This window comes from Centroberyx gerrardi, chromosome 5 (assembly GCF_048128805.1).
Source record: "Centroberyx gerrardi isolate f3 chromosome 5, fCenGer3.hap1.cur.20231027, whole genome shotgun sequence".
NCBI classification, from domain to species: domain Eukaryota; kingdom Metazoa; phylum Chordata; class Actinopteri; order Beryciformes; family Berycidae; genus Centroberyx; species Centroberyx gerrardi.
Genome location: NC_136001.1, coordinates 12,015,312 through 12,031,994, shown reverse-complemented (window position 1 = coordinate 12,031,994; position 16,683 = coordinate 12,015,312). Strand labels below are relative to the sequence as shown.

General features: G+C 39.7%; 1 protein-coding gene across 2 annotated transcripts; it reads left to right on the top strand.

Moving 5' to 3' along the window:
• Positions 1-5,532: 5,532 nt before the first annotated feature.
• syt2b (synaptotagmin IIb) lies at positions 5,533-12,638 on the top strand. 2 transcript variants are annotated; one of them, XM_071903871.1, is made up of 8 exons: positions 5,533-5,737; positions 5,894-6,054; positions 8,433-8,564; positions 9,434-9,601; positions 10,758-10,925; positions 11,226-11,343; positions 11,546-11,679; positions 12,423-12,638. In XM_071903871.1, the coding sequence occupies exons 1-8, from the start codon at positions 5,533-5,535 to the stop codon at positions 12,636-12,638; spliced, it is 1,302 nt and encodes a 433-aa protein (XP_071759972.1). The 2 variants fall into 2 exon arrangements, with proteins under 2 accessions (XP_071759972.1, XP_071759973.1); XM_071903872.1 differs by having other exon boundaries at positions 5,608-5,737; positions 8,442-8,564.
• The last annotated feature ends 4,045 nt before the right edge of the window (positions 12,639-16,683 follow it).

The following is a 16,683-nucleotide window of genomic DNA, read 5'->3' as shown; positions in this document are numbered from 1 at the left end:
CAACTTTCAGTGAGCTTCATGCCCCCCTCTGGCAGAAGGAGATAATTGCACTGTGAAACTAAGTGAAAGGAGCCACCCCACTCTGGCTCCTGACAGCTGCTGTCTGAACATGAACACACAGAGGTATTTCCCCAAGGAGACTGAGGAGGGAGAGAGGGTTTGTGCAGGGAAAGCAGATTGAATGCTGGAATTGAATATGCCTAAATATGGGGCTGGAAGGGCAGTACAGTAGTAACTACATGAGGAACCTTTTGGCTTATTTGTTCATTCATGCATTCAAACTTTAAAATAGTATGTCCTCAGATTGCTCTTTTATCGATATGGCTTTTAAACAGAGGCAATTTCTTTGTGAACGTTTTGATAAAATCTGACTTGGAGTGAGCCAACTTGCCATAAGTTAAACAGAATGATGATTCACGCATCTGAAACCTATTCAGCTTGCAGTATGAATGTGACATGCTGTGAGGGCTTACAGCGTTTACCCAACTTTTATTGCTTATGAGTCAAATTCCCATCTAATATTCTAATCTCTACATTTGCACAGATATAACTCACAGTCACACGTTTAGGTACGATTATATCATTTGTGTCATAATGCAATGGTTTTAGCCAGACATGCATTTGTTTATATTGTAACTGGATACGAGCCTCTGTAACCAGCCTATCTGCTGACATCTTATCATCATTGACCAGTCTCCTCTGGGATGAGTGGGAGGCAGACAGGTTCACCTAATCAGTCCCAGCTCCAGTGTTGCTCATTCTGAATGGGTTTGACAGGTGACGAGGGAGGACCTCTCCAGAGGGTTATATCATATTGATACTGATAATGCACCGGGAATTGGCTGCATCTCAAAGCATCCTCTGAAATGAATGGGTGGGATCTTTTGTACTGTTCAGAGTTGACTTTGTAAAGTCAGCACACCCTTAAGAGTTTGCAAGCCGTCCTCCTCTCTTGCACGTTAGCAGCTACCTCAGCCACCTCTACCTCGCTGTTCTCCATCTCTCTCCGTGCAAACAGTGGCTTTACTCGGCACTGCACAAAGCCCCCAAAGCTTTTGCATATTGATCTTTTACGATTGCCCTCCGACGCTAGACCAAAGAGTGGCATGCTGCATTCATCTGTGTGAGCAGCATCGCAAATGAGGCTGGAGAGAGAGACAGAGAGAAAGAGGTAAAGCGAGACTGTGTGCATGAGTAGATTGAGGGAGAGACAGAGAGGGAGTAGGGATTTGAGAGAGGGAGGTGTGTGACGGGAGGGTGGAAAATGGGGGAGATGGTGTGCATAGGAGGAGGGGGGGTGTAGTGCTGCAGTGGAGAGAAGTGAGAGGAGACTGCAGTCTCTGCTTATGGGAGAGATCAGACTATGTTACCACAGCACTGAAGAACTATAGCCCAAACAGTCATTGATATTGGATGGGCCACCCTGCAAGGGGGAATACTACATTTGACTGGTAAGTTTTTTTTCACCTACTGCCCTGTTGGGATTCCTGTGAAGATTAAGAGCAGTAGATGTAATGTGAATGTAAGAACTATAGGATGGCTATCTTAGAGGAACTTAGATACTCTATTCTGATTATCCTCAACCTGAGTAACAAGTGAATTATTCTTATATCATATTCTCTGTATCCAGGGAGTGTTTGAAAATCCTTGTGCATCAGTATGGTGTGGATGTTACAGAGCCTTAATGTATTTGTGGCTGATTGGTGCTGGCCAGTGCTGAACTGCAGAAATCTAAAGGCAGATAAGGGCTGAGTGCTAATGGAGCAGGGGTAAACACTGGTCTACAGAAAGAGGAGGCACATGGACGTGTATTGCTGTACCTCCATTCAACCTCATCGCTACTCATTTAAATGAGAACAGACGGCATATGCTAAGTTATTGGAAGTTGGTGTGTTGAGTTATTCCTGAACTGAATCAGTGGATTAGGGGAGGGAGATGAAGCAAGGAAGCTATGTGAGGGAAATACAGCAACATTGTATTGTAGCTTTTCTTCACCAGAAATCTATATTTATTAGAACTGCAGGTATGTTTCATCAGTGGTGATCAGCTAAGGAGAGTATAAATGTATGACAATTTCTTATGGGCAGATGAACTGCAGAGAAAATGTGATAAAGTCATTAATTATCCTGTTGGGAGGGACCCATGTTACAGCTAAAACTTTAATCGTAATCATCATGCATCATAGCTGGACAGGGAGCAGGACAGGTATTCATATCGTGTCCATGCCAACCTCTCCGTCAGTGATGCGAGACTGGCCTTGAGCCAATTGGTTATTTGATTGGCTGGTCATCCTGGTTATAGGCAGGTTGTGGGTGATACTGGATAGCTGATAGACACTATCAGGATTGCTTAGCAACAATGATCTGCTGGCCCACAGCACACACGCCTGTAACTATTTGAATCACATGCATTCAAACACCGATACAACCGATGGAGAGAGTTGAGTTGGTAGAACAGATGAGAGGATTTGAGAGGATTTAGGCCCACTCTAAAATACACATGTTGGGAATGCAACACTTATTGATCTGCGGCCTGTGAGTTGATGAAGATGAGGTTACATCATGTTTGTGTTTACCAGACACTGACAGTGAACTATGCTAATGAAATACCATTTCTACTGATCCATGTTCACTTTAATGTAATGATACTTTGTCACAGCTGAAATGACTACACTCTTCATATGTACTGTAGTCTACGTCATTGTCTTTCTACATTCATTGACTGAAATACCATAATCTCAACACTTTGCCAATGCTGCTCTGAAAATGCCCCACAGTAAGAGGTTCACTGTATGTTTTTCTAGCTCGACACATGTAATTCAGGTTAAGCTGTGTGTGTTAGCAGCAGTGAAACCCTGCACTGCACTCAGTTGTCTCCCTTGCTCATTTAGATGGTGGATAGAAATTGCCTGTCTCTTAAACTGAGACAGATCGTTTCTCTTTCAGCGCTTTTAGAGCGAGATGAAAATCCTCTAGAAAGCTTACAACATTTGGGAGCCACAGTGACACGCACACATGCGTACACACGCTCGCACATACACACATGCAGAAACACAGGCTCAAACAGACACATACACACAATTTGTCTTGTCTTTATTCCTGCACATGGGCGTTTTGGTTATTTATTTATTTTCATTCTAAGCCTTTACAGCATTAAGAATAAATGGTAGACTTATTTCTTATTGGGTAAGTTCATTAAGCAATAAGACACAGAGGGAATCAAGTAATGCATCTCTTTGGTTGTTAGGAAATCTATTAATTTCATGGCTTCTTCTGTTATTGCGCAAAAAAAATGGATCTTGGATAAATGGATATTATCACGTCTGCAAATTTGAGCACTTTGTTGTGATTTTTTCCTACGATTTCTTGCTCCATAAGCCATAGAGGCAATAGAGATACGGAGCAAGTCAATGGTCATAGGGGAACAATTTGCCAATTATTCTTGTAGCATTATGTTGAGTGGGTGGGTTAAAAGCACAAAGGCAGTATCCATTACAATGTTGTTCAGTACTGGGAATGTTTGCCTAACTCATTTTCCTTGCAACAACCGGATTGCATTTTCAAATAGCGGCTTGGACACTGACTACAAGACAGACTGATGTGGAAATACTCCAAGTCACCAGCCTAGTGTCATTTTTATATCCTGTAAATGTATCATACTGCAATGAAAAAGATGCCTGCTGATAGTATCTAAGTCATCGGGCTGTTGCTTAGCGCTCCCAATATCCTTATTAGAGTAATTGCTGTCTAAGCCGAGGAATCTGATAAATGACCACGAGGAGAATGAATTCTCTTTCTCTGCACCAAATTGCGGCGCATGGGTTGTGATTTAATCCAAAGAGAATTAATGCTACAGTTCTCAAATGCCTCCAGTTATCTGCAGCACACATTTTTCTATTTTGTGAATACACACACGGCGGGCTTCATTTAGACGAGAGCATCAACACCTCCACCATCAGCTGTAAATGCTAATAACATGCTGGTGTCACTCTCACTGATGCAAAGAGCAGACTGAGAATAAATAATATAACGCTCACTTGGGCCTGAGAGGTAAATTGATTTTGTCAGCTGTTTGCGGTGTATTGAATTTCCAGAGAATGGGAAGCATGACCATTCTGCAGAGTTTCTTGTTATATCAGTCTCTGATTGTGGTCAGGCTGATTTGTTTGGCAGCCACCGCATTTTCTTAGGATTAGTGTTTAGATTAGTTTATTTATTGCAATATAATAAGGATCAAGGTGTGGTTAGGATAATGTATGGTACCCTCCATATTTTTGTTTGCTATTATTTACTCATTTATTTTAATTTGATGCATTTGATGATCACTTAGTTGTGAAATCTCAAATACAAATAAACATAATTACCGGTAAAAATCTATTCAAAAAGTATTGAGAATGTTATTTATTGTTCTAAATTCAGACATAGGCATGACAGAGACATGAAGGATAATCTTAGGATATGAATTATCTGCCTTCCCATATCACCTGTGCCAGGGGGAATTATTTTAAATTATGCGATGGCCCTATTAGGATTCAGTCCACAGAAACCTGGTTCACTCAGGAGGATCTCATTCAATTCTGGCAGATCATTGCTTTCAGAAGGGAGGCATAATCACCTCGGTTTCTGCTCATTCCTCACAGAGATTGTAAATTCTCACATCATCAGCATAATGGATGTGTTTGGTCTGACTTTTGATGGAGGGCGCTCATATCCTGTGACAATCCTCCATTGAGAATTTGTGCTCGTCCCCATCGTTGATTTGTTTAATCCTTCACTGACAATGCACTGTGCTGGTTATAATGTCTCTCTCTCTCTCTCTCTCTTTTTTTCTCTGTCGATCTATCTATCTATGTATCTATCTCTCTATCTTTCTCGGGCTTGAGTGGCTTCATTGACATTAAAGGATTCTTGCAGCACATCTCATTTCTCAAACAAATGGGATTATCTTTATTCTTGAGTTAAGCACTGAAGAAGCTACAGTATTTTATAGATGAACATTAAAAAACAATCTCTATCTTTTATCCTCATGGTCTATTATCTGTGCATGTCAGTTTCTCTACCTTTCCCTTTGGACCACTCGGCCAGAAGTCGCTGTATAATTGTACTGATTCAGAGGAAAGGCTGACAGTTAGGCCTTAATGCTTAGTCATCAGGGACGGCCTTCGTTTTCTTACTCAGCACTCCTTTAACTGGGTATTAAATTCTCTAATGGTTTGCATGAAATTCAAGTTTTGATACTCTCATAAACTATATGGTCTTTAAATTTCAGTAATACATAATAACCCAAATCCTTAGGTGACAGGAGGAAAACAAAATATACTCTTTTTATTCAAATCATGATAAAACATGCTACACTCTTGTCATTCAGATACTCTCTGGTGGGATTTGTTCTCCCATAGAGAAATCTCATCGCTGAGTTCATGACCATTGCCTACACACTTCAGCTGTTTCGCATTGCTTGTCTTCTGATGTCCGCTGTCCCTCTCTGTCTGCGCCCTGTGTGTCTCAGGGACCCTGTGCCTAGTCTTTGACAATGAAGTTTAACTTGTTCAAGAAGAAGCCGGAGGCCATGGTGGCCGCAGAGCCCACGGGTGCCACCACCGTGACCATGGCTCCCGCCCCGGCCATCGTCTCCACTGTGGCAGACACCTCCGGCTCCAACAACACAGAGATCAACAAGAACGACATGTTTGAAGAAATCAAGAGCAAGTTCTTGAATGAAATTGATAAAATTCCATGTAAGTTGCAACAAAAATCCCTCATCCCCGCCTCTCTCGTACATCCACAGCGAACACATTCCTGCCAAGATTCACCATTTACTTTATTTGTGAGAAATACCAAAAGTTATAGCTGGACATCAGTTTTCCCTCTGTTTTTTCTTTTTTAAATGACAGTGCCTCCATGGGCTCTGATTGCCATCGCTGTCGTGGCCGCCTTGCTCATCCTCACCTGCTGCTTCTGCATAATCAAGAAATGCTGCTGTAAGAAGAAGAAGAACAAGAAAGGGAAGAAGGGCAAGGACGGGTTCAACATGAAGAACATGCAGGGTGGCGAGGTATGACGCCTCGTGCTTCCTACATGCTCACCAGGGCACAACAGAGTGAGACTCAGGGTAACAGTCTAGATGTTTTGGGGTCACACAGTGATCTTCTTTTCCTTTATGCTACCTTCTAACAGGACGCATTGACGTCATTTATTTGAACAATAATGTTCAAGTTTCTGTCATGATTTCTTTGAATATGCCATTTATTATTGAGTTATTATTAATTTCAAAATGTCTGTAGCTAACCACCTTTGATCTTTTACCAGCAGCTCTTAGGCCAGGCTTTGGAGGACACAAGGAGAGCTCCCTTCCCCTCCATTTCTTTGATGTTGTTGTTGTGGTCGTTTAAAATGTGTGACGTATTCCATTGTGGTCAGTGGTGAAAAATGACACACATTGTAATGGCTAGGAATAATTGAGTATTGCGAAGTGGAAAGTTGCCTTTGCGATGTCGCAAGTACAAAAAGCTCCATTTTAGGATTAAAGATAATAGATGCAGACATAAGGCCCACAGACCTATTGGAAGATTTTGGAAGAGAATAGAGGATAAAACTTTAGAAAAGCCAGCAATTAATTTGGAACTTAATCAACTGACATATCACCATATAGATTTCCCATGCGCACCAGTGACAGTTAATTAAAACAATCAATTATTTGTGTCCACAATGTGAGTTATTGTCCCTGGCTGGAAGTGAGACAGGGTAATTCTGTGAAACAGTAAGCGAGCGTGTCATTTCTCATCATAATTGTGGTGGTGGTGATGGTGTTGTTGACTGCCTCTCTTTTGTAGCGTGTTTGGTCCTGGTGTCTTGTGAGTTGAACCTCTTCCTCTCTCTGCTCTCCTTCTTTTTCGCTTTGTGTCTGTCTTGTGTGTGCCTCGTGTTTCTTGACTGTGGTGGACCCTGCTCTACGGTAGGTGGATAGCTCACACTGACGCTCTCTGGCCCCTGGGCGGAGGGGGGTTTCATGGAATGAAAGTCGTAGCTTCCTTGGCTTTTTTTCCCAACTTTTTTTTTTGTTATGACAGCTTGAGAATGTAACAATGGAAAGCTATGATGTGCTCCATAAACCCCAGAGAGGAGAGTCTAACCATCTAACGCATTGTTCCTGGGACAATGTAACTATAACTCACACCAATATGGAAAGTATTGGATTTAGAAATGATATGCAAGACGTTTAACACTATTAATCTATGCATGTGATAAAGGGCATGGTTGGTTGTTTGGGAGACATGGAAACGGTGATGGTAAAACTGCATGAACAACAAAATACTCGCAAATCTGTTCTTTTGATTGCACCAAAGTACCTGTAATACTCAAGGAGGAGTTAGACTGAGGAGACCTGGATGGCCTGAAAAGCAATAACATAGGCTTGCACAAACATTACAAAGTCAAGGTTATCTTGGCAATAAGGCTTTCATTTTATACAATAGTAAGACTAGTAATAAGACTCTACATTATTCAAATAGCTGGCTGTGCCCTTTAATCCTGAACCATTTATTGTAATAATGGTGAGCTGAATAGAGTGACATTTTTTGGTGGCACATAAATTAAGAAGTGAACCAAGGCACTCAGGGCCTCTTTTGAAATAAATAGTTTTGGATATTATCTTGAAATGTGAAAGTTGTGTCTGTAGGGTTAATAGTAAACACAAATTGCAGTTAAAAATCACGGTCAGACAAGTAGAGGATTATTAATAAGCACTTTGTAACTGTGTTTTGAAAAGTGCTATATAAATAAAGTTATTATTATTATTTGAAAGCCATCTCCTTGCCCTGAATATTATGTCTTATTATTATTATTATTATTATCTTATTTGCCTTTATCATTCTATATGCACTGGCATTGGCTGTTGTGAGCTAGTTCCTTAGGGGTTCTTGGTACATTTATCTCCCCGTTCATTCGGTGAAATCAAAGACCTTAAAAATCAACCCTTTGATAAATGAGAGAACCATGCCATTATCTGATTTCATTGGAAAATTTTTGATTTATTTCCCCTCTTGGTGGAACTAGCATGCAATGCCTCCACTGACTCTGGCTGACTCTGGCACTGTACTGCACAAGCATGTCAAAGGAATTGCCCAATGATCCAAAAGACTGACAAGAGATATAAAGGTGTGAAAAATAAAAATTATATAAATACAGTATATATATATTAATGTGTCACCAATAGAGATTCTTCACTTTATAACCGGTCAACCCCTGACTGAATTATAAACTTCTATAATGCCATCAGGTGCTGTGCAGGTAAGCAGTAACCAAAACATGTGGCTCCCACGTAAACTCCTGGAGGTCCGGTGTCTGTGGCATGCTGTTGTGGGGCATCCTGTGCTCTGATGCCTGACCCCTGACCTCTAATGCCGTGTGTGTTGTGTTACCTTGACACCGCAGAAACACCAGGACGACGACGATGACGAGGGGGAGACTGGGCTGACGGAGGAGGAGAAAGAGGAAGAGGAGAAAGAAGAAGAGAAACTGGGGAAGCTGCAGTATTCTATAGATTATGACTTTGAGAATACAAAGGTCTGTGGTTGTCACTTGTAAATGCATTACCTTGATTTCTGTTTTGACTTTAATGACGTTCCAGAAATTAAATATTATTTTTGTGAGGCCTATTGAACACTTTCAGAGGTGAAAAATTTGATATATGGTATTTTTGATACCACCTACCTGGAATTTTCCAATACTTTAGCCCTGATCCTTACAAAGACAGCTGCTTTGTAAAATTTCAGCAGAACAAGAGGCTCTTGTGACCTCTCAATTTATTGCAGTAAAGCTGAAGAGACTGGATGGGCTTAATCATTTAAATAAAGGATTTTGCAATCATTCTGGATTTTGGGAAAGAAAATGTATCTCTCGAATATTGAGTAACTTTATCATCATTACCGCAATGCTGTCTGCAGCATATGGAGGCATTGGTAGTATATGACATGCAGTAGATTAATGAGGTTAGGGAGTGCTGAATCATTCAAGAGGAAGTCTTCTATACTAAATCCACATAAGAGCCGAGGCTGGAATAAAAGTTTCACTTCAAGCTAGTCCATTCTATTTGTCATGAATTTAGCATCAACTCAAGCATAATACTCTGTAGTACAGCAAATAACGGTGTTAGGAAGTTAGCACTAGTGACATTTAAGAAAAGCCACTGGAATTTGATATCTCACCAGTGAAAATGTGTGCAGGTACAAATTTGTCACGTAGAAAAGGTTTGCGGTGACTGATCGAGAGGCTTAAGTTGTCAGACGATGTTATGTGACCAGTCTGTGGCTGTTCGTCTGCAGCAGAGATACTGACACAGACGAATAAAACGTATAAACTTTGGATTTTCACATGATGAAATGCTCTCTTCACTGCTTCTGACCCCATACGCCCTGCCCACTCCCCCACCATAGCTCACCGTCGGCATCCTTCAAGCTGCAGACCTTATCTCCATGGATTCAGGTGGAACCTCTGACCCTTACGTCAAGGTCCTTCTCCTACCTGACAAGAAGAAGAAGTATGACACCAAAGTCCACAAGAAAACACTGAACCCTGTCTTCAACGAGTCATTTGTATTCAAGGTAAGTCTGTTAGCCTTGTATGTTTGTACAGTGGTACAATATGTCTACAGTTACAGGATTCATTGCATTGCAGCAGAGGAAAAAAAAAAAAAAGCCTGCACCTTGCCTCCCAATCTACTGTGCATATCCTGTATATATATGAAAGACAGATGGAGGCTCAAGTTTCTCAAAGTTTGTGTTTAAAATTATTTAGCATCTCCAATTATTTGCACTAATAATTATCACAGCCCACTCCCTGCATGTTCCTTTAAGTGTATAAACATAATGGGACTATGGCTTGTCAGGTTTCTCTGGATGCTGTATACTCACTGGCCTGTGTAGCCTACAAACTAGTCTTTCCTGTCCCAGCTAATAAGGCCCGTGGAGACTTCACAAGTGGCTCTGGGTCAGACTGGAAGCTCAGACTGGAAGCTCTGCCTGTCTGCAAATTTGCACCAAGAAAATAAACCCTATCTTAAAGAACGCTTCTGCCTGTTCTCTCCCAAACAGTCCCAAAGAGATGTTCATTGCCACATTGAGTAGTTGAGTGTCCAGGTTTATTTGAGTTACTTTTCAGTTACTTACTTTTTTTTTTTTAACTGAAAGACTTTTATCAATGCCACATGTCTAGACAGGGAGTCTGCAGGGGATGGTAGAGTATAAACAAGGCCTCGTGTCTGATCTTTTAATTAGCAATGTTTCAGTTCCCCCAGAGCAAAATGCATTATCTCTTCTTGCATGTTTCCAACAAAGCTACATTTTAAACACTTTGTATATGGTACAAATATGGATGGCATTCTTATAATAAATTGATGTTATTTAAATGCATATTATTTCTCGTTGTCTCAGATAATGTGTATTCACTCTCAACTAAGAAAATATTTTTTATCTTATTCTTGGCAGCATGTGAATGGATTAAATATATTATTTCCAATTACCATTCTATAAGGAAAGAGATCCTTCGCTGTAAATCGAATCCACTTTTGTAATTACTTATCTAGCATTATGACTCACCATTTGTTGAGTTTAATTTCATGCTGTGAAATTCTGTTTGATACTCCGATCATCGCTAATGAACAAGAAACTCCAGGCTTGGATAAATAAAATTCACCAAAAAATAATAAATAAAAGATAATAAGTAAAAGAAAAAGAACATAACGTTGTGTCTGTCGATCAGGTCCCTTACGAGGAACTGGGTGGGAAGACACTGGTGATGTCTGTTTATGACTATGACCGATTCTCCAAACATGACATCATTGGAGAGGTGAAGATACCCATGAACACCATCGACCTGGGACAGCCCATCGAGGAATGGAAGGATCTGGAGAGTGCAGAGAAAGAGGAGGTGCTGTTAACTTTCGAAAAGAAACAAACTCATCCAGTCATGCTTTTTCCAAATTGACAAGATAATTTAGCAATAAAGTGCCATCGATATAGATCTTACTGACAATGGGAATTTGTGCCAAACGTATTTTATATAGTGCACAACCCTCTAGGTAATGATCAGAATCATCAGAATCAACTGATTTTCTAAGTGCAATAATTTAATTGAGTTTTGTTGAATTGGCCGTATTGCTGTTCTCTGATAAGCATTTGTACTTGTTTGTCCATTTCTGTCTCTCCTCTCTCTCTGCTCGGCACTCAGCCTGAGAAGCTCGGAGACATCTGCATCTCCCTCCGTTACGTCCCCACCGCCGGGAAACTCACTGTCTGCATCCTGGAGGCCAAGAACCTGAAGAAGATGGACGCCTGTGGGCTGTCCGGTAGAGAAATGTCCTAATCAATTCAAAGTCACAATTTTGTGGCCTTGTTGAAATCTCAAGGCACATTATTACACTTTTATTTGGATTGGTGGCCCTTCCTGAACAATATGGGCTTCAATTTGTGTTTGTCTGTGACGATAAATTAGAATTACCCCTCAAAACACATGATGTCTTTTCATGATCCTGTTGGTGTCCTCTGCAGATCCCTATGTAAAGATCCAGCTGCTGCAGGGAGGTAAGCGTCTGAAGAAGAAGAAGACCACAGTGAAGAAGAACACCCTGAACCCATACTACAATGAGTCCTTCAGCTTTGAAATCCCCCTGGAACAGATGCAGGTACAGCACAACACACACTTGGTCCTTAGGACTGTGTTGTAACATGCAACATGCGTGTTGATTATTTACAGTGGTGGAAAAAGTACTCAGATCCTTTACTTCAGTAAAAGTAGCAATACCATAATTGAAAAATACTTAATTAAAAGTAAAAGTTCTGCATTCAAAAGTTTACTTAAGTAAAAGTATAGAGTATTAGCAGTAAAATGTACTTAAGTATCAAAAGTAAAAGTAGGCTACTCATTCTGAAGAATGGTCCCTTTCAAAGTGTTATTGTTGATTATTGATGACTGAAATTATTGATGCGTTAACCTGTAAGAAGTATTTTAATGTTGTAGGTCTAACTGCTCCATATACTGTTGGGTAGTTTAAACAATGCATCATATTTTATGAGCTTATTGTATGTTTTGCATGTAAAACCTTATTCTGCAAAGTAACTGTAACTACAGCCGTCAGATAAATGTAGTGGAGTAAAAAGTACAATATTTGCCTGAAATGTAGTGGAGTAAAAGTATAAAGTCTCACAAAATGGAAATACTCAAGTAAAGTGCCAGTACCTCAAAATTGTACTTACGTACAATACTTGAGTAAATGTACTTTGCTACTTTCCACCTCTGCTTACAAATATTGGATGCATACCTGTGAGTGATGTGAAGTGCATTGTTTCTGAGCCGCTGTATTTTCTCCTTGACAAAACGTCCTTTCTGCTCATTCACATTACAAATTCTCTCTTGTGCTCTACTCAGAAAATCTTGGTGGCGGTCACAGTGTTTGATTATGACAAGATTGGTAAGAACGACGCCATCGGAAAGATCTTTGTGGGCAGCAAGGCGACTGGCTTAGGCCTGAAGCACTGGTCTGACATGCTGGCTAACCCACGCCGCCCCATCGCCCAGTGGCACGCACTGCAGCAGGAGGAGGATATTGACGGTCAGCTGGCGTCCCTGGCCGCAAAGAAGTAACTTACTTCACCGACCAACTAATGTACTAACTCAGAAATCCAACCCCCACCCCCACACTGCATGAAACACACGACTTACACATGACTACCAGTCGTGACTACTTCAAACTTGATCAGCAAAAAAGAGACATCTTAGAATATCAGCTTATTCATGGTTAAGTCAAAAAACATAAATAACACTTTTTACGCACCGCCACATTTCACACATTAGTGTACGCTGAAAAGAGTGGGACGAAGTAATTGGGTGATTGGTTCATGAATGATATGATAAACTTTGAGTCTTTGTTTCGTTAAGATACTTTTAGAAACAGATTCTTAGGTGCTGACACTGAAGTAAAGGCTAGGTGGAGACGATGCTGGAAATAAAGCTTTGTTTAGTTTATAGAGCATTATGCATGCTTTACTTACCTCCCCACCGCTCTGCATAAATCATGCCCAATATTGTATCTTGCTAATAAGTGTGCTATAACCTGCAGTAGAAAGTACTGTAGTATTGGGCTATTTCTTGCATAGAGTCTGTTTAGGTCTGTTTAAGTCTATTAATGCAAAAGATTTAATTGAGAATGAATGAGGTCAACAGAATGAAGCAATCCATTTTGCAATGTGTTTTTAAAAGAAATCTGCATAAGTGATTATCTTCATTTTATCAGCTCACATTTGAGAAGGAGATACATAGTATATGGCAGGGATGACATAGTTGTCTGATTTTTTGTATGGTTTTGCTTGTTTACTGTTGTCATTATTTGTTCATTCAACATTATTCCATGATGCTATGAGGACATGTCTATGCATTTAGGTTCACCACACGTTTCTGTGTTTTCAGATAGACCCAGTGTAAGACAGGAATACAAGGGTGCCTTTCCTGATTTGACACTTTGTGAAATACAGTGGGCTCAGAGTTCAGAGCTTTTAGAGGGGGAACTTTTTACCAGGTTAATCTCATTCAAACGTAGTCTGGGACACTGTGAATGTGCCATCTGAAATCTGTCTTGAGCTTTGTTTGACCACTTGGATGTAAAACCTTACTTATCCATGAACAAAGTAAGGTTGGTGGAAGGCTTACCAATGTTGTTCAAAACAATTCTGACTATGCTTCTGTTGAATTTTGCTATTTGCGCCTTGAAAATAGTGCCATCTAATGCATTTTTGTTTTGATATCCATTAAATAGATCATATTTCATTGTGTGACCAATGGTGCACTTTACCCGGCATTGTACATTTCAATACGTTAAGTAACTAATATGGTGAAACAATATCATGGGGATTTCCGTCAAAAACAAGATTTTTTTTTGTTTTAAAGAGAATTGCATAGGATTTGAAGTGTAAGATGTAGCTGCACTTTCTGAAGGAGGATGAATTCAAGTCAACATGCAGGTTTGAATAATCTGAACATGGCAGGTACTATGAATTCTTGTTGACCATCAAACATACTGTACAGTATACATAACCAGAACCATTTGCTTGAAACAAATGGAGTCGCAAAATCAAGCATGTATCATGCTTCACAGTATTTCATGTTGTTTGGATTGCCCACTATTCACTCATTAGCCACAAGCTGTGTATACCTGAAGCCAAAGTACTGCAACATGGTGGTGTTACGACTTCATTACAGACATATTGCATTAGTTTGATGTGCAGAGGCCATGGTCTGCTGTCACTAGAGGTGAAAGTGATTCCACTGAAGGGAGGTGAACAGTAGCATACTGATTAGTCCATTCGCAGTACTTTTGCCTCTCTCTCCCTCTCTCCCTCTCTCTCTCTCTCTTCCTATTGTTAACATTATGCATTGCGCAAATTTGTTAATACAGCATGTATCTACAAAATGATGTAAATAGCAGCATGTTTTAAAGAGGAACCATAATTATATTGTGTATGTGTGTTTGTGTTCTATGTCATTTTGATAATAAAATGGAGGAAAAAAGTATGCACTGACTGCAAAGTGTATGTATTTTTGCTGAATGGGTATTTGACTGAATGTATGTCTGAATAATCCATGTTAATTTCACAGGCTCTTTTAATGCCTGGAGTTAAAGCAGGGTTGCTTTGTACCTTATGTGAAAGTCCACTTACGTTACCATAATACTGCATGTTTGATCTTTTTTGTCATCCTTTGTATGTGTCTTCTGTGGTCAATCCAGTGTTACAGTATGCTTGGGCTACAAGTCATGCAAATTACTGTTCATTTCTGCTTGCACTCGTTACGTGTGTTGGTCACTGACCAGTATATATATTTCAAAAAGGAGAATATTTACTGGCTCCTTGGTTTTCTATCTCAATGTACCGTAAGTGTTTCCTTCATTTACTCCTGCCAAATGGGTGTCAAGTCTTAGTTAATCAAATGTAGATACAGTGGATAACTCAAAGAATGGACTTGTAGCCCTTCTCCTTAGTACTTTATTAAATTGTACCTACTTATCTTATTGCTATTCAAATAACCCTGCTCTTATATTTTTGATCATACTGGTCAACATAAGAAGTAAGAGTCAAGTCATTAAGCCTAAAGAAAAAAACAAACATTAAAACTAATCATGTAAATTAAGCCAAACGTTTTTTTGTTGTGTTGTTTTTGTTTTTTTCTCAGATTTCTATAACCAAGTCTGCTGTTCATAGCAGCAAATGTTAATTCATTACTATGGATTAGTTATATGAAAAAGCATAATTAATCAGTGATACAGTCCTCTTGAGTAACTCCAGTCTAATTAGAGCAATCGATATCCAATTCATATAAATGTCACTTCATGAATGAATATACAATTTAACTAATGGATTGCAATGGGATGAGTTGGTGTTGTCACTTGAGCATGGTCTGAGATATCAATATCTACTCTGACATCATGGATTTGGGGATTTTCTTCCCAACCATTTTTTTTAAATTTTTTTTAATCTTTTGCTTGTTTGTCATATATCACTAGGTAAAGCCTCATTTACTACATACATGAAGATTAACAATTCTAATCCATAGAATATCTCTCTATTTTAGAGACTCAGTGGAAAATATACAACAAGCCTTTGCGTTTAGAGCATCTAGTCAAGGTCCATCGTCTCCGTCCTGAAGGTGTGGTCTCAAATTTAAGTTTGAATCTTATTGTGAATGACCATGATATCCTTTTCTACAATGTGTGTCACACCATCTTCACCTGGGCTTATTCGAGGTCATTTTATATATTAAGCCTCTTTTACTTAACAATATGAGCTGCCACCAGATTCTGTCTGCTTTACATGTTACTAAGTGTATTTTGCAATAGGACCAATAGAACCTGTGTTTATTTATTGGTGTTTCCTTTGTGAGATAGAGACATTGAATGGGTTTGTCACATTACTGCAATGCAGGCAACAAAATCCCTGTCTTCCTGGGTCTCAGAAGCTGTCTTGAGCACAGAGCAGACCCAAACAGCGCAGAACAACATTCGCAATGCAATACTGCCGACGTTGCTGCTTCAATAACAGTTCCTCTTTAGTCATAAATCCTCTGATGTGAACATAGCCATCATACAGAACATCCAAAGAACTGAACCCCACCCTCCACTCCTCAGTCACTCCCTCTTTCACTTACCTAGCAACATGGACAAGGGAAATGCTTGAACTTGTTTCTTGACTCTTGTTTTTGTCTTGTTGTAGAGGTGTGTGTCAATAGTTGTGCCTTTTTGTGAATTGCATGATTTATTTCCTTACAAAGACCATGTTTTCCAGCAAAAAAAAAAAAATACTCAAAAAGTTGTACTCATATATCACTCTATGTAGAACTGAAGTCCTCAAGGGAACCAGAATATGGAATGTCATCAAGACATATCTGTATGTTATCAAAAAGTAATCATAGGAAATAAAGGCCTTTTAAGTAGCTTTGACTTGTGTGATTTGTAAATATGATTATCTTGGGGAAAAGAGAGGATGCTTTACCACTTATGGTCAATTGGTGGCACTGTTTCCATCACCAGGGTAAAGCTGTGAAGCTTTGATGCATAATAAATAATGTGACAACAAAACATGGGCGACAAATCAACTCAAAAAGCAACACATCCGCAGAGTGATAAATCAGCATGCCACAC

Excerpts from the sequence above, each read along its gene's own strand:
- syt2b (XM_071903871.1), top strand. The coding sequence starts at position 5,533 with ATGAAGTTTAACTTGTTCAAGAAGAAGCCGGAGGCCATGGTGGCCGCA. Across the intron at positions 6,055-8,432 it reads AGAACATGCAGGGTGGCGAG|AAACACCAGGACGACGACGA; the intron begins GTATGACGCCTC and ends TTGACACCGCAG. Across the intron at positions 8,565-9,433 it reads ATGACTTTGAGAATACAAAG|CTCACCGTCGGCATCCTTCA; the intron begins GTCTGTGGTTGT and ends CCCCCACCATAG.